Source organism: Nipponia nippon, unplaced genomic scaffold (assembly GCF_047370975.1).
Source record: "Nipponia nippon isolate SJK-2023a ecotype South Korea unplaced genomic scaffold, ASM4737097v1 scaffold_9, whole genome shotgun sequence".
NCBI lineage: Eukaryota > Metazoa > Chordata > Aves > Pelecaniformes > Threskiornithidae > Nipponia > Nipponia nippon.
The window spans coordinates 16,210,420-16,233,494 of NW_028262413.1; the positions used below are offsets into that span (position 1 = coordinate 16,210,420).

The 23,075-nt window shown below is 41.1% G+C and overlaps 1 protein-coding gene across 2 annotated transcripts in view; it reads right to left on the reverse strand.

Annotated features, from left to right (window-relative positions):
• FGD5 (FYVE, RhoGEF and PH domain containing 5) overlaps nt 1-23,075 on the reverse strand; it is a 118,096-nt gene that overhangs the window by 12,907 nt on the left and 82,114 nt on the right. For both annotated transcript variants that reach the window (XM_087744645.1, XM_087744643.1), the window contains exons 9-14: nt 22,053-22,103; nt 20,428-20,486; nt 13,511-13,582; nt 11,937-12,005; nt 4,257-4,340; nt 2,559-2,638 (exon numbers count right to left, since the gene is read on the reverse strand). In XM_087744645.1, the coding sequence (XP_087600771.1) occupies nt 2,559-2,638; nt 4,257-4,340; nt 11,937-12,005; nt 13,511-13,582; nt 20,428-20,486; nt 22,053-22,103 (415 nt within the window). The remainder of the gene's footprint in view (nt 1-2,558; nt 2,639-4,256; nt 4,341-11,936; nt 12,006-13,510; nt 13,583-20,427; nt 20,487-22,052; nt 22,104-23,075) is intronic.

The window sequence follows — 23,075 nt, forward strand, 5'->3', positions numbered from 1 at the left end:
CCCCTTTAACCTCTTCTCCACTCCATTAAACATCTCTAGGCAGTAATCACAGGTTATTAGTGTCTAAATGTGGGAATAACACCTGTCTGCTGATGAGTAAGATAAATTATGTCAATTGGCACTGGCCTATCCTTAATTAGCTATTTCATTGGTTGCATGAAGGCTCAGAGGAATTTTTGCTGAATGTCTGAGGCTCGAGAAGCTCAGACCTTGATTCACCATTGCCACATTTGGTCCTTGTGTGATTTTTGGGCTGCACCTTTTGTGCTGAGCTAGCAGTTATCCGTGTTGGCTCATATATTCTTCCTTAAGCAAATAGAAAGAGAAGGTCAAATTTGTCACTGCAGTCTCCTGGTCAGCAGGGGACATCCATGGAACACAGAAACTGGACTGGGATGGGATGGGATGTTGTTGCAGTGCTATCACTGTCACTCTGAATTAGTCTTTTAGGGAGGTAACACTGACTGCGTTCTCCCAGTGCTCTGGTTTTTTATATGGGCACCACATGGTTACCCCTGTGTCCAGGGGTAACATTTTTGAAATGCAAATAAGGGTATAAGAGCAGTATGAGCCTTCTCCATAAAGGCTCTGTGCTCAGATCTGTTACCAGCTCACTGCAAGCGGTTAGCGTGGCTCTTCAGGTGATCAAGCCATTTTCAGCAGGAGATGTAAAGACTTTACAGTGCCATCTGCTCATGTAGCCCCGCTGACTTCTGAGCTTTGGTCATCCTCATTCTACTGCCTTCAGTCCCTGGCACTCATGCTGTATTTCCTCAGTGCATTCATCCTGTCTCATACCAGTGTAAAGGCATTGAGGTTTGGGTTGTGATTGTTAACAACTGGCCTTCAGTGCAGACTTGCAGCACCTCAATGTGAGCAGTAAAAGATACAGTCTGTAGGGATGCTTGAAGCCTTCTGGTACTTTTCTGTCTTTGGTGCTCCTTTTGGTGAGTGTAGCAAGCCAAAGATGTTGTGCAGTGGCGTTAGGAAAGCATGCTGTCCCACTGGTGTCTCATCAGCTCTGCCAGCCAGCACAAAACGGGAGAGGAAAAAATGTTCTTGGGTGACTTATGGCAGATCGGTCCCAGAATGAGCAGCACAAGGAAGGGAAAGGGGCTCTATCCCAGTGCTCTGATAAGAGTCAGTCTCCGTCTGGCTGTTATCAGAAGGGCAACCTTAGTCTCAGGCCCTGGTTCTATCTACTACCAAAGAAACATAGCTCACAGTGGCCTCACATGCTTTGTTTAGGCTAACTAAGCACAGACTTGATATGAGTACAAAAGGCAAAGAAACAACATAACAATGCAAGCAGAACATCCCAAGCTTCTCACTAGGGATGCCAACTTCAGTTACCCTGAATAAAGGGGACATGCAGCAGTTATTTCCTCTCTACAATACAGAAGGACTGTACACATCCTGCTTTTGTAACTGGCAGCAGGTAATTCAGAAGTACTGGGTGTATATTTTGAGGGCTGTGATGAGTGTGCAGCTCTAAGAAAATCTCAGATATTTTCTCATTTGCTGGTTATAAAAGGAAATTGACAAACAGGCTTTGACAGGTCTCTGAGCACCATCCATAGATGGCAAGTGCTCTGGGAAGGATGAGAGCTCCAAATTCTGATTCTGAATAAGAAAGTGCCCTCCCTGTCTTTCTGTTGCACTGTGTAATTTAGGGAAGTCTGCTGTGTTTCCAGCCATGCTGTAGTTGGAGACTAATGGTGGGAAAGTCAGTACTTAAAAGCACTGAAGACCTTGTTATTTGGAAGACTTAATTTTAATACTGCTGCTAGTGTGCTATGTCTTTTGTAGTAAACTACACCTGAAAATCAAGCCAGCCACCTTTCTGCTGTAGCTCTAGGTAAATTTGCAGGATAATTTTGGGCTAGGAGCATGAAAAAATACAGTACGCTGCTATCTTCTGATCAGAAACTGACTTATAATCTTTCTCTGGCATTAGCTTGTGATCCCAGGACAGAGATCCTGACTCCCAGTTACAATCAGTACTAGCACTACACAAACTCATTAGTGAAATTCCTTTTATTAGAAAGACCCATGAGGTTGCTAGTAAGGTTTAATTTTGTCTTTGTCATTTAAGCACTATTAAATGCTGTTATATTTATTGCATGGTATTACCTAATTACTATTTTCTCCAGCAGTTTTGCAACCCTAGTGGTATGAGGTAACAAGTGAACTTATAAAAGGGAGATGTAACATACTCCTAGTGTCACAGGGAAAAAGTGTGAAAGATAATGGAAAGGACTCAGGCCTCTTAGTAACAGAATTTCTTCTCTTTCTCTTTTAAAATATTACCGAGAGCCGACTTCTAATCTTTACTCGGTATATGAGTTGAATTAGTTACAGTTTATGAGCTTCACATTTATAATGAATATCTTCATTGTGTAATCAAGCACTCAGCCATTGTCTGTCACAATAGCACAGACTGAAATTGAGTTAAAAAAGAATGAGACACCAGTTAAGTCTTGGGTAGTGGTTAGACTCATCTAGAGATACAGCTCTAGAATGTAACACCCCCTGCCATGGCTATTTGGGGACAGTACCTTGCTGACAGGGTCAGGCAATATTCATCATATTCAATCTTCAGGATGTTTTGGGCTTTTTCTGTCACTGGGCGGCTGACCTAGAAACAAATGCCATGAACATGAATGTGGACATGAGTTAAACTGTCTATAACCAGTACACCATACAAGTCTCAATGCGTATGGATCTATGATGTCCCAGTCATCTGTTTCATATTGCAATGCAAAGAGGTGGGCAGGTAGGGTTTTCCCTTTTGTATTGCTGCTGTAATGAGGAATGCTCTCTATTTCAATATGGTGGTGGTGCTAAAGGAAAAAAATCATTTAATCCAACTATAAAGGTAAGGATAAAGTATCAATCAGTGTTCAGTTTTAACATGACAACCTTAGGAGATCACAAGTGCCAGAGCATTTTGGGCAAAAGTTTTGACTATTCTTGGAATTAATGGAAATAACTTTCTTCCTGACATGCAGACATTATACAGTGAAGCACTTCAGTGAATGCCTGTCTGCAGCAAGGGTCTTTAAGAGCAAAAACAATACTTAAGAGCTGCAGCTCAGCTAAAACCTTTTCCCTGCCATGTGGTGTATTAGTTGCCCACTAATAGCAACAGCCACTTAGGAGAAACAGCTTTGTGGTACTGATATGTTGTTATTAACAAGCATCTATTATGCCAGGGACTCACTGTTTCAAATGTACCCCAGCAAGTACTTGTTCTGCAACTACTTTTCACTTAACAGTAGGGTGTTTTGGCAATTCCTACCCCAGCTGAAAACCCATAGTTAATTTTAGACTATATCAGGTCTCTACAGTGATCAGCCTCCCACCTTTTCATAACACCTCAACCCACCCGTGTCATTCTGCTGGAATTAATGATTAGTAATTCTCATCTTGCTTGTTTCCTAGATCCCCAAACTCCTGACTTGCCACTTCAAGTCCTCTTTCACATAAATACTACTTGGCATATTAGCTATAGAACAGTTTTGAAGGTTCCTGGCAGGACATATGTAATGGATGGCTAGGTAAGAAGCAAAAACCCCTCCAGCCCAATACCTCTTGTTGCACAGGTACTGGTGCCAATGGATACGTAGGGAAAGAGTGTAAGAACAGGACAATTGTGTCCAGTTTCTGTAATCTGCAATTTAGAAATTTACTGAAGAAGAGACTCTGTTTATATCATTGCATGTAATAGTTCCCAATACACCTTTTCCCCATAAAGTTGGCTAATTACTTTTTGAACCCATTAATGCTTTTGATGAAAACAGTTAAAGGGCACATGAAAACCAGGCAAATGAAAGATTACATAAATTTTGAGTGGCAGGAGTTTAAAACCAGGCAGACTAAGCCCTAGTGAATATGTTGTAGGGAACAACCATGTATTGGCTGGAGACATGAAGAGAGGAATAGACAAAATAGGATAATAAATCTTTTCTGTCTCCAGTTTCATGATCAGATGGTAAACCTGATTTTGGCTTGTATTATTTATGCAGCCTGAATAAGGCTGTCGTACTAAGTCACAGCCTTATAGATAATCTTTTATATGTTTGCTTTATGTTATTTTTCCTTCTGTCTCCTGTAAGAGGCAAGGGAATCCCCTGATAACAGGTCCATCCCCTCCTTCCCCTTGTCCTCAGCTGGCTATGGGACATAAACCAGCAAAACACTAACAGCCCACTATACAACTTTAATTCCAGCCTATAATACAGATGAGGCGTTACCTTCATGCCTGACACAGCCAAGGTGTTTTTCAGTCGGTATTTGCCATCCTTCTGGGGATATGTGTACAGCAGAACATCATTCATCTACATGAAGAGAAAGACAAAATCAATAATTTGCAATATGGCTTGCAGGCCTGCCCATTACTCCTGGGGGGGATACACAGAACAAGCAGTAACTTGATGAACTGCTAGGACTGTTACTAAAGACAAGCCCAAGCCACACGGCTTAGATCAAGACTTGCATTTCCACAAAACTCTGGGGAATCTGCATCCAGGACTTTGATTTCTTCCCATTTTTGGCTGTTGCTAATGGCTAAGCAAGTAGATAATCAGCTCTTTTTTATTCAGCTTGGGTGAAACAGCTGCTTGTTTTAAGGGCAATGCCATGTTCAAGTTCAGAAGGCAGGTTCTGCATTTACTACCTGGCAATACCAACTGACTGCCCAGGATGCTGCAGCTGTGACTCTCTCAGGGTTCCCCCAACACTGACGCTGCAGTGATGCCAGGGGTAGGGCTTGGCTTCACAGACTTCCATTTTCTGGGCAAAAAGGAAGTGGAGGTGAGGAGAGGTGCCATGGTGTGGAGGAATGATTCAGGGAGGAATGGTTTGGATATTTGAGAGCAGTAACTGTACTTCACTGCTAGCAAAACTCGCCTAGACATATGACAGCTTTGCTGAGTCTGTGGGCCGCAGCAGAGACCATGGAAGGGCAAAAATGAGAAACTTCTTTTCATTTTATGAGGAAAAATATCTGTATCTTAACACCCCAAATATTTCCATAGTTCTCACAGCTCCTTGCAGAATGCATGTTTTTCAAACAGCTTCATACTAAATGGGATCAGATCTTCTCTGCTGTTTGCCTAAATCATAGACATTATTACAGCCTTTTACCTTCGTGCCAACAAAAAAATAAATGAAACAGCAGAACTGGACCTTGTAGGTCTTTGCTGCCCTCTCCTTCCCTTACTACCAGAAGGAAGAGCAGTATCGGTGTGCCTTAACATTGCCAGAGTAACACTTGTGTGCATGCATTCTCTGCTTTACTTGAATGAGCAGGTCATGTTCTCTTGTTGTCTTTCCCAGGCCTCTCACATCAGTACCAATATGCATAAACTCAGACAGCCCCTTGATTACTCTACCGGGATACTATGAACAAAGATGTGCAAGGCAATGTAAAACCAAGGCATAGGTAATACTGTGTGATGCCAGAGACAAGGCATCTTAAATGGAGAAATTCTGAAGAAATTACAACATGGACAGAAACTATCTTCACTTGGATTCCTCGGTGACAAAGACATTTAATATGGCCAATTGGATGGTAATAATATTATATTTTGGAAGGAAAACTGTCATAAAGAGAGATGCAGAGAAGAAGGGAGGAAACTAAAGAATGATTTGGCAATAAAATAATGCATCCTGTGTGACTGGAATTGTTGGGGTCTTGATAGGGCTGCCTCACCACCTAAACTGCTGGTGTAAAATTTTCACTAATTTGCTTGCCTGAAAAAAAAAGGGAAAGTAGAGCCTTATGCATGTTTTCTTAAAAGGTCATAGTTCAGCTTTCTTACAGAGCAGGAACAATGGTTAAAGAAAAATGACATGGAATTAATACTCATGGGATAAAATCCTTCACCTTGGACTTAACACCAAAACTGTTGTTGCCTTTATTAGGGTCATGAGTTCACTTGTGGATACCAGTTCATTAAGTAGCTGTTTGATTCACAGCAAATCAGGCTTAGGTGCATTAGCTGCCCATCTTTAAAATGCAGATTCCTGTTAACATGAGGCAAAATATACTGAAGAGTGACTTTCCCCAAAACTTTTACATCAAATTGTACTACTTTTAAAAACTGAATTGAGTTTACTGATTAGGATCTGCCAATATTTTTGTAGAAAATGCTGAAACATTTCCTTCTAACATTTTAACAAAAAGACTCCCATGCTCTCCTGCATTGGCCACTCTACTATGTACTTCTGTTTCCTTCTAGTAAGTCTTAACTTGTGTGGAGTTTAAAGCTCTTTTAATATAACGCTTCTCAACTGAGGATACAAAAGCATACTATCGAGTCAGAATAGGAGTCTCATGTTCTCTTCTCTGTAGTCTAAAGTGGAGTATTTACTCCTTTTGCAACAACACAATAGAATTTCCTTAGAACAAGGTGACAAATGGCTTGTCACAGAGTTTTTCGGTGATTTACTTATTGCTCCATAAATTACCCTCCATGCTAACATTAATCCAGTCAGCACAGTGACACCTGCACAGTGCTGACCACATGATGATTCCCAGTTTAACCAGGGCTATGCATAACCAGAAATTCATCACAACCTACTCCACAGTGAGTATCTTGGAGTCTAAGGCAGAAAAAACTGGGCAAATATAAACTTTTCAGAGAAAAGCAGATGAAAGCTATTTTCACTTGATATTACTAGTAGCCACCAGGACTCCAGCAGCCAGGTGAGAAAAAGGTAAAAAGGCAGGCAGACTTTATTGCTAACACTAAGAGAACACTGTGAAATATGAGAATACCAGTGAAATCTCGTATTTGCCTGGTGATTCTGCTCTCTCCTGAATGTTCAAAGGATTATATGAGAAAACAGGACCTCCTCTGCCACTCATCAGTGCCTGTACTTAAGGCTTGTTTCAAACCACAAGAAAAGATAACTAGTTATGGGCACTAAGCCCAAGGAAGTGAACTCCTAAGAGAGATTCTCAGGATTCTGGCATAATATGCTACTGGGTTTCTTGAACAGCAAACTCAATTTATTTTATTTATTTTAAAAGTCATATATTTCTTTAAAAAGCAGTTCATTCTTCAATTACTGTTGATTAAGGATGACACACTGGTGCATACCGTTGTCACAACAGCTCTGGTTAATATCCCAAGATTTTCTTAAACATTAATGATGACTTTGCTTTCTAATTGCCCATTGGAGTTGTTTTTTTCCTCCTGTTTTTCTCCCCCACAGTATATAGTATATAGTGATGGACTGTGACTCTGAGGTCCCACCAGCCACAGCTTAACACAATGAAATTATGACAAATATTTCAAAGCTTGCCAAGCAAGGCATACATACTCATGAAGAAAGAAAGGGTTTGCACTCGATGCTGTCTCCTTTGCCACATGGAGTGGTAGCTTTATGAATGGTATTGACAGAACCAGCATCAGTGCGCCAGTGGTTTCATGCATCCTCCTGCTTCACACTGCACACTGTTCCCTGAACCAGTGAGGACTGGGCCATGATAAAAGCTGATCTTGCAGCCCCTCAGGAATCTGTGGTAGAAGAGATCAACTGCAACAACCTCCAGGGGAGTTCCCAGAAGTCCTTGGGCTTCAGACCCACCTCCTCTTTGCCAGAAAATTTTTGAATAATTGGGATCCCCAAACTGCTCAGATATTGATATGGGAGCAAGTATTCCTATTCTGCACTGCTCCATGCACACACACAGTCCCCAAAACAACAGTTGATAACACAAAGAAGGATACGTCTGTTCTTTAATTGTCTTTTTTTCTGTTACTACTTTTCTTCCCCCCCCCTTCTTTTTATAATTCCCTCTGTTGTGACTGGAACTCAGTAACATCAGAGGTCAGTGCAAGTTTTCTAACCTACAGTGTCCAAATTTATTGATCCAAACAAGTTTATCTATGCCCTGCTGAACTGCTGGCATCCATACGTAATGCCCTATCTGTCTAAAAGCTCCTACCACATGTTTGTTTTTTCTGAATGTTTTAAAGGGTAGTTCATTATGAACCCTGTGTTGTTCTATTCAAGCCTGCATTAAACATCCCCTGAGTGTCAGCGGAGCAGCCCGAATGTGCGCTGGGGCTGCATTTTCCATGCTCTGACTCCAAAACCTCCTATACTCCAGCCCTGCCAGCCAGAGCATTAAACAGTCTCCCATTTGATAGCAGCTTCCCGCACCCCACTTGCAACACAAGCAGCCTTTGTAGAGAAATTCTTGGAAGGGTGAGATAAGGGACAGTGTCTGACTTGCAAAGTCCTGTGGTTGGGGGGCAGTTAGGGGGCCTGCCAGTGTCAGCAGCCCATACTGTGCTGCAAAGAGGCCCCAACATCCTTGTAAACAGAGACTGGACTCAGGAAACAGGCGCACAGCAAAACTCACCAAACATCCTGCCAGGAAACACCAGATTCAACAATACCATCAGCCTGCACAAAACAGCCAGCTCAAGTAACCTTGTGATACACATAACATACATACACCCACAGAAACATATGCACATCAAAAGCCCCTAAATGTGCGTCCTACACACTCATGCCTATATGGGCTGTGCACAGACATACAATGCTCCTTATGGGCATATATTCAAAGCAGAGGCATGCACACCACCAAAGCACACCCTGAATGCACAGGCCAAGTACGAGTCTGGCCCACACCCAATTTTTATAGCATATTCTAACTACAACTTTAGTTTGGTGGGCTCATCTCCTGGGATGTGTAGGGTTAAATTCTCAGGGTTATCCTTCCACTGAAATTCTCTCCAGGTCCTGGGCTTGACAGCTTCAGTCAGAGTAAGTTCACTACCAAGAACTTCAGAAAATGCTGTTCATGTAAAAATCTGGTTTGGGTAGCTAAGGTAAATACACTTATTTCATCCAAAGCTAAACCAAACTACACCTACACACGTTAGCTTCTGGTGATCTTTTTCAGTGGCAGCTGACATGTGAAGCATCAAAAAAAAAAAGACAGTTCTGAAAGGTTTTTCGATTAATACATTAGGATAAGTTCTTATCCTACCTGAGTTTTGCCAGTGGCTTCAAAGGATTACGATATGGTCCTTAGAACATAAGGGCTTTAAATAAATGTGGGTTTTAAGAGACAGTGTTCAGGAGATTATTCTCGTCTTGGGGTTTTGTGGTTGTGGGTTGGGTTTTTTTTCCACAGTGTCTCCAGGCATCAGAATCAAGACAGCACGTGGGTTGGGCTAGATGCCCTGGCAGAGGGAAGGATACGTTCACGCAGGCATGTTACAAAAAGGTGTTGGCAGTGATGGTTGGTAGGGCCTTAAGACTGATGCAGTGAAGATGCTATATGCCAAGATGAAAATATCTTGCCATAGCTATGTAGTAGTTGTCTTAATGTATCCACAGGCTAAATAGTCCATTAAGCAATGCATGAGTGGTGGTGGCACAACAGAGAATCCACAGCATTAGTGGTGACAAGCAGATAATGCAAAACCATTCAGCTGTTAATGCAGGAATTACCATATTCCACAGTGACTCGCTTTCCCGCAATTTCACCATACATGGCATTGCTCTGCAACCTGAGGAGCTTTCAGGGTAGAGGAGACTGAGTAAAAAAATCATTGAACCCAAAGGCAGATATTTGCCAATAAGTTTCAAACTATTTCCAAGATCCAATCACCTCTGCCCCGCCCCAAGAAGAGGCATAATGCAGGAAGCCTGAAGTGGTTGCAATTGCAGTGTGTTAGAGCAGGAAAGAAGCCAGTTTTATGTGTCTCTTGGTTCTTGAAAGTGACCACTATGGTTTAGTCTAGCTCCACCACACACTTTGCATGACAGAACATTTGGTCACAGTTTGCCTTTCTCACTGAAAGGAAGAAAAAAACACTGTTTCTGAATACTGAGAGCATCTATTAACAACAGGACATTGGCTACTGTAATGTCCTCCAGCTGCCAAGAGACACTTCTGTCTTTGCAGTTAACATCCGGGTTTGAGCAGCTGAACTCTCCCCAGGAATCAAAAATAGTTCCTAAACTAGAAAGTGCCAGAAACTCATTTCTGTGCTTTCTTTGTTCTAGTAATACTTTCAGCCTCTTGTGACCTTCAAGCTGATACAACCATTTTGGACTACTTGAAATTTATCTCACTTTATCCCAAGTTTAAATTACTTTCCTCTCAGTGTTTATTACCAATGTGATTTCTGATCTTCCTTTTAAATTCTGTATATCAGTTACAATAGATAGGTTTGTGACGCTTCAGTATTTGCCATAGTAGTGGATTATGATGGCAGTTACGAACGCACTGGAAGACGAAACAGTAACAACTTCTTGGAATTTGCTCCCAGCTTTAACCACAACTCCAAAATGTTTTTGTAATACTAGTAAAGGCGAGTGTTTCAGAAGAGAGATCAGTAAGGAAGCAAGTATCATCTGTTATGAAGTGGTCATCAGTAGGCTTCAGAGTGAACTCCTGAGAACACTGTTTCTTAAGACCAGTTCCTGGAGATTCTGGCATGGCCATTTTCCCTTGGCTGCAACAAAGTCATGATTTTGACATTTATTACTGTTGTTACAGTCCATTGATGCTAACTCAGTGAAACAGCACTGCAGCAATCTCATATTTGAAGATTTAGGTGAAATCCATCACTTTCAATACATGAAAGTCTGAATTTTCACAGAAACCAATGAAGCCATCAGAAAAGTGCAGTGCCAGCACTGTGTCCCATCCCATCTGATCTTTGATTATTACTGCAATACACAATCAAGGAGGCAAAGAAGCTTGTGCATCCACTGATGCACAAATAGGAAATATTAATGAGGGAGAAATAAGAAGAATTAATGGCAAAATGTATGACTTCTGCAATACACCATCTCTCCTCCTCACAATGGTCCCAGGGTGAAAAGCTGTCAGCACTTACAGATGCCACAGCAAATACGTATTCCAGGTATATAAGCCTTTTATTTTAAAATAAATTCTGCAAACAGTACTTTAATGTTAATAGCAGCAGTAATGCTCAGTTCTTTATGGCTCTTTTCTGGGAAGGCGCTCTAAAGAATTTTTCAAACATTAGCAGGTAAGCAGGTAATAAACTCCTAAGACACAGGCAAGTATTATTTTTCCCTTCATACCGATAAATGCATAAAAATGCCTGTGGTTACGCAATAAGCTACCTGAAAAGTTAGGAACAGAGTTCAGGAGCCTGGAGTCTCTGATCCCCTCTAACTGATCAATGTAGTGTGTAATGCAAAACAGAAAGCATGAGTGTTAATAGCATATCTCCAAAACAGTGGGTTTTAATCTGTTTTGATTTGCAAATACTTGTAATTTTTGTGGTAGGGTTGTGGACTCTTGTGAAGGGTATTCCAGCCAGCTGATGAAAGGTTCATTTTTCTTAACTATCTCAGAAGAAGTTTGCAAACTATCATTGAAAACCATTACTCTAATCAGCTGGAGGTGTGTGTTCAGAGGGACTATACCGAGGCAATGTACACAGTTATCAGGTAATATACATAGATGTGGACAGCAGGAACTAAAACCCTGTCCTTGAGCTTCAAGTGAGTCCAAAGAAAGCTTTCACAAACTTTAGCAGTAAGGTGTTCTCTGTTGCTTCTAATCAGATCTCCTGAGGCCTTAGGTTTGGACTTTCAAGTGTGAAGGCTAATTGCTGAAAGTATTCAGGAGCTCCCATCCTCCTGATCACCTTGGAAACTTGCAGTCCTTTGCAAAATTATGGCCTAGTCAAGGCTGTACGTCGCTGTGGCACAAACGGAGGGCTGCACAGCCCGTATTCCTGTATGCAGGGCCAATGGGACATGTGTGGAAAGGGCTACAGCCCTGTTAGCAACAGAAACTGACTCACCACATCACTGCTGATGGTTAAATGACTTGCAGCCTGAAAATTTCTGCCAGGGTTCAGGGCTACATAAGTGCAGGAGAAGATACGGGAGAGGCAGTAAAAATATAAAAGAAATCTTACCAAGAACAAATGCCGAGGGTGCCTGTTTTTGCCAGAGACTTTCATCAGCGTTCCCTCTTTAACAAAGATCTGAAGGAGAAAACAGCAGATTGTAATCCTGAGACTTCTCATTCTGAATCTTATTGAGGAAAGAGAATACTCTTCCTGGGGAAAGAGCTACTCTAACTGCTTTCATCAGCACAGGAAGAGAGAGATCCTCAACACTTGCTTCTAGCCTTACTCCTTATGATCTGGCTTAGTCTTTGCCTGGGTTAGCCCTGCTGCTCTTTATGGCTTGCATTTTTATCAGAACCGAATGGGTTGGAAACCCACTTGTCCTCAGCCCACTGCTTCTGCACCGTGGACTGTGCTGAGAGGTGACTGTCGCAGATTGCAAAGCTAACGTAACAGGCTTCAGAAAAGAACTCTGGTCTTTAAAAATCCTCTAAAATAGACAGACCAAAAAGAAAAGCTGAAACCTCAGGTTTCAGCACGCTACATCCACGTAAGTATGCCTGCATACATAATCTGTACATGTTTGCAAACACAATACTTTGTCAGTCCATATTGTTAACTATGCATATAGAAAGGACTATGTATGTAAGCAGCTAAACCAGCATACTAGAACTTGATTGCAATAACATTTGAAAAGTTCTAGAATAACTGAACTACTTCAGTGGATTAACAGTCATCTACTCTTTTTGGATGGAGAATAGAATCTGGTGTAGTTTTTCACTCTAGAACAATTTATAATCAAAGAGGCCAATCCCACGAATTCTGTATGATGGGCTTTGCAGAATTTGTTAAAGCATTACCTGGCGAGGGCAAGTGAGACTACTGATGTTAGAGAAAAAAAAAAGAGATTGACTGCAGTATTTGGCTGATGAAGATTCTTACGCTACGAGTATGCATGTCTTGAAAATTGCTTCATGAGTTTTGCTGAAGATATTGGGGGACTGAAGGGAAATTTAGAGTTGCAGAACTCGAGAAAGAAATGTTTTGAAGTGCAGAGGCAGGTTGGAGTTGAGGAAACTGGATAGGTTTGAAAGCCAGGAGAAGAAATTTGCATTTGATGTGGATGGCAAGACAGAGCTATACACTCTCCCACATTTCTGTTCATGTGTTGCTTAAAAATTATGTCTTGCATTAAAAGCACCACTGGGGAATGGTGAGAATAAAAATTTGAAAACAAATGATTTCCCCTGATTTAAGGCTTTTACCCAGCCAAATAAAACTCTGAGCCTTTCCAGGCTGCAAATGATTCCTGCTAGTGTTGCAACCTTTCAACAGGAGTATATAGGGAGGAAAACAGCACTACACATGGGGTGGCTGGGACAGCTGGAGTGAAAAGTCGAATGGCTGCTCTGTGTAAAAGCAGGGGCAATGCATGTCTTTCCCAGCCTGAGGCTCTCAGCACATCTCTTTGCGCACTGCCAGAATGATGGCTTTTTACACAAACCAGTGCTCCAACTCTTATCACAGTAGCTCAGTAAACAACACCTGTAGACATCTGAAATCTGGCCATCCACACAATCAGAGATATAGCTGGACGGAAACAATGCCCTTATCAGCATAGGTCTGCCTGCAGCACTCACCCTTCCTGGCTGGAGGAGGCCACTCTGCCCTCTCACACTGTGCTCAATGTGTACCAGCTTCTGCAAGTTTTCCTAGGGGAGAGAAACAGCGTTTAGGAGACTGCATGGTGACTGTTCTTTAGACAAGCAGGCAAACCTTCCCTCACCTCTCCCCACCATTTTATTTCTCTAAAAGTGGTATTACAGAATTAGGTTTCAGAGAGAACTGAACCCAGGGATTTTACACCCAGAAAGTCTTCCAGCCTTACAGGTTTTATAAAACTTCACCACCTGCATTCATATCTTCTGTGGCCTTCTACACTCCTGTTACCTCTGATACCTCAGTTCACCTTCAAAAGGGCCTGCTAACTCCATGCAGTATTTATACATTCGCCTCTGCTGACTTTCTTGTTCTGGGAACTAATAAACTGGAAGCAGAGACAAAGTACAGTATCTGCTCCAAAGGCCTGTGCATTAGTGGCATGACACAGATAATCCAAAGCATGCTTTGATACTATAAGACTGTTGCTAGGATTATCTGGAGGGTTATATTCTGTGATAACAGATTGATGGCTTTGCAATAGGGGATTTAGAAGGTTAACTAGTAAGCAGGCAATGAAGCTGCATCTCTCTTTTCATGCTCTGCAAAGATCAGGAAGTTCATTATCAAACTCTGATACTATTAACTGCCTATTTGGCCTTAAAGCACAGACAGTCAGTGGGCACTGATATGTGACATGAACTTATCTATGAAGATGGTAAATAAGATTAATCTAGCTAAGCCTGTGCTCTCATAAAAAAGATGGTATTGAAGGAGTATACAAAGGAGGAAGAAGGCATGTCTGTACCTTTGCAATATTGCTAGAGTCTTTTCAAATCTCCTTCCATTTAGGAGGTGAGGCTGCTAAAACCGAGGCTTGTACATAGGATTCAGCTGTGGTTTTATCTGGTCAGAACAGTAGAATGGGCTGCACAGCAGCAGTGAGTCATCACTAGAATATGTCTAAAAATTAGGAGTCTCTTGTCTAAGTTAGCCGTTGTATCCTAAATCCTCAGTTACACACCCAGATAAACTACAGACTAAGGACCATATTTGATATAGCTTCATGACCTGGCAGCCTTTGACTACACTTTTCTGCTATGACAGATAATGCTCTGTTTTCCTGTGCTCCATTGACTGGCATTAAGATACCCCTGGGCTTAGTTAGACTCAATTAGATCGTACAATGTATCTGCCTGATACAAATCAGTGCTGTCTACAGAATCAGCTAATTAAGAAAGCTATCACAGATACCAGAAGGGGCATATCCATGTCAACATGATGGTCTGTCAAGGCTAATTTAGCCTGGATTTCAGCTAACACAATTAATGTACCTATTTCAGCTTGCTTTTTGAGATAAGCCTGAAATACCTCCATATGTTACTGCCCTGGTGAAATATTACACTTGTTTAGCATGATATTAAGTTTAGTTCTTAATCAGTAACTGCATATCAAACATATGGAAACACCTACAAGCCTTGACCAGCACAGGGCTGCATTGTGACCATACAATATAACTGGCACTTGACACATTTTCAAAAATTTCAGCCGTCAAGTATCTCTTTGGCAATGCAGGAAGTAACAAATGGAATTTTTCAGGTCACTTCTAAAATACTATAGGCCAGCAAAATGGAAACAGAATGTATAAACTAATTGCACAGGAAATACCAGGGATCATGGGACAGCTGACATTTGCAAAAGACATTTGCAAAGGACTTTCCCATCACTAAAAGGTGTTCTAGCCCTAGCAAAACTTGTCAAATTGACAGCTTCCACAATGGAAACCCGGTCTTCATCCGCAGAAAAGGCAGTGCCCTCCTGTAAGCACGCTCGTGGCCAATGCTAGTACTACTCATTGGGGTTTCTACAAAAGTGAGAGAAGTTGCTGCAGCTCAGATACACCTCAGCTTTTCTTGGGACTGCTGGCAGAGGCGCCTGTTGTAATGCTGACATTTGCAATACGGACACATGTTCACCAGGAAATGGACAGAGATGTATCAAACTCATTTCCTGTAGGAAGTCAAACAGCCATCACATGTGAAGGACAGTGATTTATCTGGGAATGTGGGCAGCTGAGGGGGGTATAGTTCCCTACAGTTCCCCTAAAACTCTCTGTTTATATAGTTTTCTTCATTCTCCTTAAAACTATCATAATTCTCCTTTCAAATATCCTTCACAAACTACTAGTGAAAAATTAAAACAAAGCTCCACCCAACTAATACTGCAGATGCGGGTGGCTGAAATCCTTCTCGGGCCATTTTAGCAGGGAACTGCAGCTTCTATCATATTATCCTTATGTCTATGCAGAAGGAACACCTCCCCAAGGAATTCACCAGCTGTTAATAGCAACAATGATTTATAGCTCTTTGCATCTCAGAGCCTCTAACAGATTGTAGAAGTTCAGAGAGCAATACAAACCCTGCTTAGTTCAAGTAGTGAATGTCTCCTAGAGTTACAGATAGACTTAATGCTATGCGGTGATGGTATGCCTTATGCCTCTGCACATCTGTAAATTGCGAATAATATTTTCCTACTTGATGAAAATGCTGTGGAGGTAGTTAATATCATAGTGTGTCTGAAAATCCTGGGTTAATAGTTCCCAGGGAAAAACTGCTGAAGTGTTATTATCATGAAACAAGCTAATAATGAATCATTGATATTCTGCAGAAAATGTAGATCATGATTCAATGCTCCTGTCAAATTCTTGGAGTGTAGTTTGATGAGTTGATAAGTGGCAGCAGAAATCTTCCTCCTTCCAGGTACATGCCAAGTCTAAATCATTGCTTAGAACTGCAACCAGGTACATGACAAGTTATTAATGCTCTGTCTTGAGTGGCATTGTTCAGTTTGTTCTGTAATTAGAGTAAAACTTCTGAAATTCTTTGCATTTTTTTAAATCTGAGAGAAAGAAAAGAACTGCTGGTTGTGGCTTTTGTGGATGGGATATTAATTCAGGAGGACAACCTCTGATTTGGCAGAATATTGAACTTTGATTCTCATGAACCTGTGCCTCCACAAAACCCACAGCATTCACACAGATGGGAAAGAAGGAAATTTTGTTTCATCTCTTCCAGGCCACGGTTTTGAAAAAGAGCAGATGTGCTCTGATGATATGATAAAAAATGAAGTGTAAAAATCTATGTGGAATTTGTGATGAAATTGTTCCAAAAGAGACATTATTAACAGCAATTATTATATGGTCTGTAATGATATGGTGATGTTCTTCAAATTAAAGCATGGCTTAGTGGAGATAAAATCATTGCGTGGTAATGCAACACAGCAAATTTGATTTTGGCCACTTACGTATACTTCTAACTTCAGAAAAGTATTCATACACATCTCCCATAAATCTGAGTGAAATCTAAGAAAGCACAGATGCCAGAAAAAGATGTGTGACTGTGATCTGTTAGGAACTGAGCTCTTACAGTTCTCAACCTCTAATACAGGTATCCCTAAAGCTCTGAGATTACTGTGGGAACTTTTCCTGAGATCTCAGTTTTATGATGAAATATTTATTATTTTGGTACAAAGAATGCTTTAATAATGGAAAAGTATGATTATAAATTCTTTGCCTGAGGAGAAAGAAAATCAGAATCAAACCTGTTTAAAACTTTGCTCAGTAAGTGCATAGTTTCAGAGTCATTCTGTAGAGTGGCCAGATTACATTTCTTTTTATGATAAAACTCTAGGCTTGTTAGACCACATGCTCCCTGCAGTCTACATCTGTTCTTTTGTTTAGGTAACAGAATAGTGTATATGTAGTAATTCACTACTGGTTATTGCTGTCAATGCTGAACATCACTCCAAATTAGTCTGTGTGAACATCATTGTTTCTTGCATCTTGCTTTTCTGTTATGCTTCTTTCTCTCTCCTTTCCTTCTCCTCCTTCACCATTACGTTTGGCTGTAATGCAACTACCATTTCACCTACAAAGACTTCCCTCCCAACTTTTGTCCCCATCCTATCTACTATAATAGCTGATGAGAAAATAGTTTGTGCTGATAGCTCAACCATCTTTAAATAAAGCTGAGAGTAAGCAACCAAAGAGATCAGTGTAGCTGATAGTTTACACTCAGCAAAGGTGCTGAGGCTGTCTGCTTGCTGAAGCAGTGTGCTGCTTTGTTTACACATGATTCACGTTTGGAACTCCTCCTTAGCAATCAGGAGGAGTAAAAAAAGTGCTGTCTTTAAAATGAAGGTTTGAAGGTTTTGGGTTGTCACAGAGCCACATCAACATAGCAAATGGGCTGACGTTGTTGTATAAAGGGGGAATGTGTTCTGAGGTAGATGTGCCGGGATGGGGTTGGGGGTTGAGAAGCTTGGAGCAGAAAAGCAGAAATGGACTTAAACCAAATCAATAGGTCCAAGCTTTTTTAAGTTTGCATTGAGTGAAAATGCAGGTCTGAATTTTGAGTTTTGACCTTAAAAACCTTGAACTTCAGAATGCTCAAAATCTTGATCTGTCATCATGGCTTGAGATCATCTCTGCACAAAACCAGAAACCCACCAGTTGGACTTCGTGTTGATCTGTGGTAATTTTGCCACTGGCTTCAGGAGAAGCAGGTTCAGAGCCTCAGTCTCAGTTTCTAGCTATCAGATGGGGAAGGAGGCAGATCCATGAAGACAGGTTTCTCTATTCAGGAAATAGTAAGTAGTTTTAGCTACAACTTATCCCTTTCTGATACAAATATTAGAAGGCTTGTTTTTTGTCAGTCGCTGGCCATGAGGAGATCATCACTGAACTTGGTGCTCTGAAACAGCCCATGAACACACGGGATCCATTTATGACCTTGGCCCACATATCAGAGACATGGCTTTTAAACCTGAGCAGCAGAGATTTCCAGATGTGAGCAAAAGTTGACATTCTTGGCTCTTGGGTTCATTTGCTGCAAGCAGATGCTTCTACTTCTCTGAACAAAGCATGAAAGCTTCAGTTTTAAAAGATGAAGGGCACCTTGGGTTTTCAGACTTTCATTCTCTACCTCCCAAGCTGTTGCAAAAAACATCCTTCATCTAGTTGACCTACTGCGTTTTTACCATGTCACACAGTCTGAATTCACTGCTTCACCCAGTGCTTCCACTCCACTGCAGCCAGAGGACAAAGGCGTTGAAGGGAATATGCTGAGTCAGCAGTGCTGGTGTGTAGCTGTAGTGGCCTTCAGCATGTGTCTTTCCCTAAAAATTCCTGTGCATTCATTCTTTCAACCTTAAAATCCTACCTGCAAACAAGCTTTTACTAAGAAGGGTTGACAATTTCGTTTCTTCCCTTTGTCTGCATTGATGCCCAGGTGTTTTTTTCTCTTTGTCTCTTGAATTTTGTGTTTTGGTACCTGAGTGATCATTAACAAGCCTCACTCTGCTTAGTAAATGAAATAATAAAGAAGTGAATTGAATGCCATCTGTAATTAACCATAGGGAAGGATGTTTGCAATGCCAAAAAGATCTTTTTATTTAGCAAATGCACAACAAAATCTCAATGCAGGATGTTAAATTCAGCAATGTTCAAATGAGAAATGAAGTGTGAAATCCCAAAAGATATGATACATTCCAATCACTTGAAATCCATGTGACCCAATGCAATGATAAAATGCTTCAGATGAGACATCTTTTGAGAAAGAAACACTTCAGCGTAACCACTAACTATTGGATGAAATGCAGGATGCCTGGAATGAGGTGCTTTGTTCTCTAACACGCATGCTGTTGAACACAAACCACGTCATAATAGTCAACGTCTTCCTTAGCAACTTCACGTACTCCTTGGTAATCTAAATGTCTTGAAAACAAGTGCTTAAAAATGGCATTTTTTGAAATTTTGGCCTCTGTTATGACTATTTTCTCTAGGTCTAACAGATGTAGAGTTTTATCATAAAAAGAAATGTAGTCTGGCCACTCTACAGAATGATTCTGAAACTATGGACTTAGTGAGCAACATTTCATTAGACTGCGAAGACTGTAGGCACTTCTTTCTCACTACTTGAGCTGAATGCTAGGTCTGTGCAGCTAAAGCAAACGTGGACCTCAGGAGAGAATTTAGCTGCAGGTGTGGGTGGCTAGTATTACAAAAAGAAAGGCACTACCTTTAGTTGTCACCTAGAGGTCCACCAAGTTGAATTCCTCTGGAACCTGCTGGATCACGTGTCTGACAGTCTCTGCTGCTTCCTATGCCTCCCAACACTGCTTCTTACTGATGTCAATAGAAAACTCCTACCATCTTAGACAAAAATCACACCTAGATCCTTGGGAACAAATGATCATAAGACCAGCTATCTGCAGGCTATCTTTGCCAGTAAATTAGAACTCTACTATCATGTAAGCAATATTAATAAATCACACTGACCTTACAGAAACTCTTCATTACTTTGGAAAACTATATAACTTATTTAGCTACCTAAATCTGAATTTAGACATGAGCTCTAACCTATGAAAGTCTTGGCCAGTGTATTTGGTTGTGTGATCATTTGCAAGACTATAAACCATGACCTATTCTGAAGTAAAATCGGATTCCAGAATTATGGAAAAATTATGTAAATGAGCTCAGAATGTATCCTTGACAGTACATTTGTGATGTCTTCAACATTTCATATCTAAAAACATCCCAGGCTAGAAATAGAACCATGAAAATTCCTGTCTCTCACTTCATTGCTCCACATACCATTTCAGCAATCCCAAGAGGGAAAAAAACTTCGTGCTGCTTGCTACAGTGACTTACATCTTGCACAGCTGCACTAAAGGCCATAGACCTACTCCATATCTGCAATACTGTAAACCAGATCTGTATAAACCCCTGAGTCTCACCCTGGAGGAGGCTTCAGAATTTAGCAGAGATATGCATTCACTTCAGCAGATGTGCAGAAAAGACACTATCGGTCAGGAGAGCATGTGTCATGGTAGGACTCACCGCTTGGAGCATGCTGTCGTTGGCTCGGTCTGTGATTTCAGAAACAATGAATAAGGCAGCTGAGGGATGAAGCAAAACAAACACCATAAATCACATAAAAGAGTAGGAAAATAATGCCAATCCCTTCTGTTTGCAAGGGCATCTTTTAAAAAAAGCAAACAACATCCCCAGCAGCAGCTCCTTTAATTTCTTTGGCACCTTCAGAATGCAACTGCCCAGCAAATTTAAGCACAGTGCTGTCAGTTCCCCTTCCCTTCATCATTCTCTTGTGTGAAACTCTGCGTCATACTTTTGCTGACCAAGAGAGCTCATGAGGTCCCTTTTAAGCACCTAGCATGGCACAAAATCTTTTCGTGATGTTTTCTAGTTGCAGACTTTCGACAATTGGAGCTTGTGGTCGGGAGAGATTAATGTAACCCAGCTTTAGCCATCTGAAAGCATGGCAATCTAAGGTGACCTGTTTCCCCTTACTGCCGAGGGAGAGGACAGGTCATCCCTTTCTGACAGAAGTGTGTATGAAGTGGTGACATGAATTAACACCTGGATTCTCCACTGGCAAATAACATGGGCCAGCGCATGTTGGCCTGAGAGCAGTGACATAACATGGCTCAGGTCCTTATCTCGGATCTCTTCCCCTGTGGAACAGGGCATCCTGTCTGTTTCTGGGCGTAATCTGGGAGCAAGCCAGCCATTGCTGGCCAGAAATGTGACAAACACGTGCTAACCACAGCCAAGACAGGCAACTGTGGCCATAGGGCTTGAGCATCTGCCTTGGCCTTGTTTAAATTACTGGTATAGCTGTAGTCCCACTGGGTCCTAAATCTTGCACAATACTCTCGGTCAGAACAGACTGACCCTCAGTCAGTCACAGACTTCATTGCTAGAAGTTGGTTTGGTTTTACACTCAGTGTAACAGAGAAATGAACTAGTTTCATTAATACAATGTTATTCCTGCTTTCTCCAGCCTGGAAGCTACTCGCACTGAGGCCACAGCTAAACCTGGCTTTGACTTCAGTGGGAGTAAGAGACTTCTGCTTTATCCATCTGATGTGTTGGAAAGGATGGTGTTAGCAGCTGAACATCTGGATATCTTCTTCTTGATTGTGCAGAACTGATTTTTATTCAATGTCTTTCAAGTTTACTTAGGCTTAAGGAATCCAGAATACAGATATACAGTTGAAACCTCCTGGGTTTCTCCAAACTTCACAGAGCACAGCAGGCATACCATAGATAATGGTACACAAACAAATAGGTGGAGCCATCGCAGTTGACTTTACAATGACCAGGCCAACTATGGACAGAGCCAAGGAAGACTAGGATTTCCCTGATGCCTGGGGCAGAACTACAATATCTGCACCACGCTTGTATAAATGATAATTTCTTCTTCTGTAAGTTCATCCTGTCAAAACTATAGGAAGCCCACAAGTTTCAATGAAAAAAAGATAGGGTTCTTGCCCTAAATAATTTGTCTAAATTAGTAATCAGTTCTTATAGATCTTATATCTAACCTATTAACACAACATCTTGAAAATAATCCTCTTCCATATACTACCAGTACAGATCCTGTACCTCTTTAGAAGCAGAGTTAGCAAAGCAGAATTTTTGTTCTACCCATTTCATTTTACCTTGTGTGGCTTCATACTCTGTAGAATCAGGGCAAAGATTATTCAAGTAATCTGTAGAAAATGATCAAACAAACACAGACATCCAGTAATCAGAATACAGATCCACATAATTTTTAGTGTTATTAGCTAAAACATAAAATCCTAATAATAGAATCACAGAATAGTTTGGGTTGGAAGAGACCTTAAAGGTCATCTAGTTCCAAGCCCCCTGCCATGGGCAGGAACATCTTCCACTAGACCAGGTTGCTCAAAGCCCCATCCAACCTGTCCTTGAACACTTCCAGGGATGGGGCATTCACAGTAATGTCCCATATCACTTTATTCCCAAATAATTAAGTGTATATAGCCTCTTTCCAAAGCAAAACTCATCTTTGACTGCATTCTGCTTTGAGAATCAATGAAGAGCATTGATACAGACTTGGACTCATCACATAACTTGGCAGGTATAAACGAATAAACAGAGTGACAAAAATATTTCCTTCTTCCTCAGCCAAGAGAATTGCTGAGTAGCACCACTTTACAAATAACTGTTCTTCTAATGAATTCTATTTTCTCATCTGAATGAATGGTGTTGGCTGTAATGACTGATTTTCTATATTTATAGTAAATGAATTATATGCATTTTATAGACACAGGAAGGAGACTCTGGTTCTGTACATGCAGAGTTCAATGATTACTACTGAACTCAATAACATTCTGAAAATAGGTTCTGTAAAATACACACAATATGACTTACATTTACAGAAATTATATTTGCATTATATACTAACCTTTAACCTGTCAATTTTATTTGGACTATTTGCCTTGGATCATCTGTCTGTTCTGTGTCTGGGTCTTTACGCTTTTAATGACTGTAGTATATGACTACCACCATTTTAAAACTCTAATCCTGAAATACTTCACTCTTATCTTTCTGATGAATCCAGGCTCCTAAATTCTGCATCCAAGAACTAGGCCTCTGTGCTGAGAATGGTGCTGTGCATGGACAGCCGTTCCCTTGAATGTCCTATCCATATACATTTC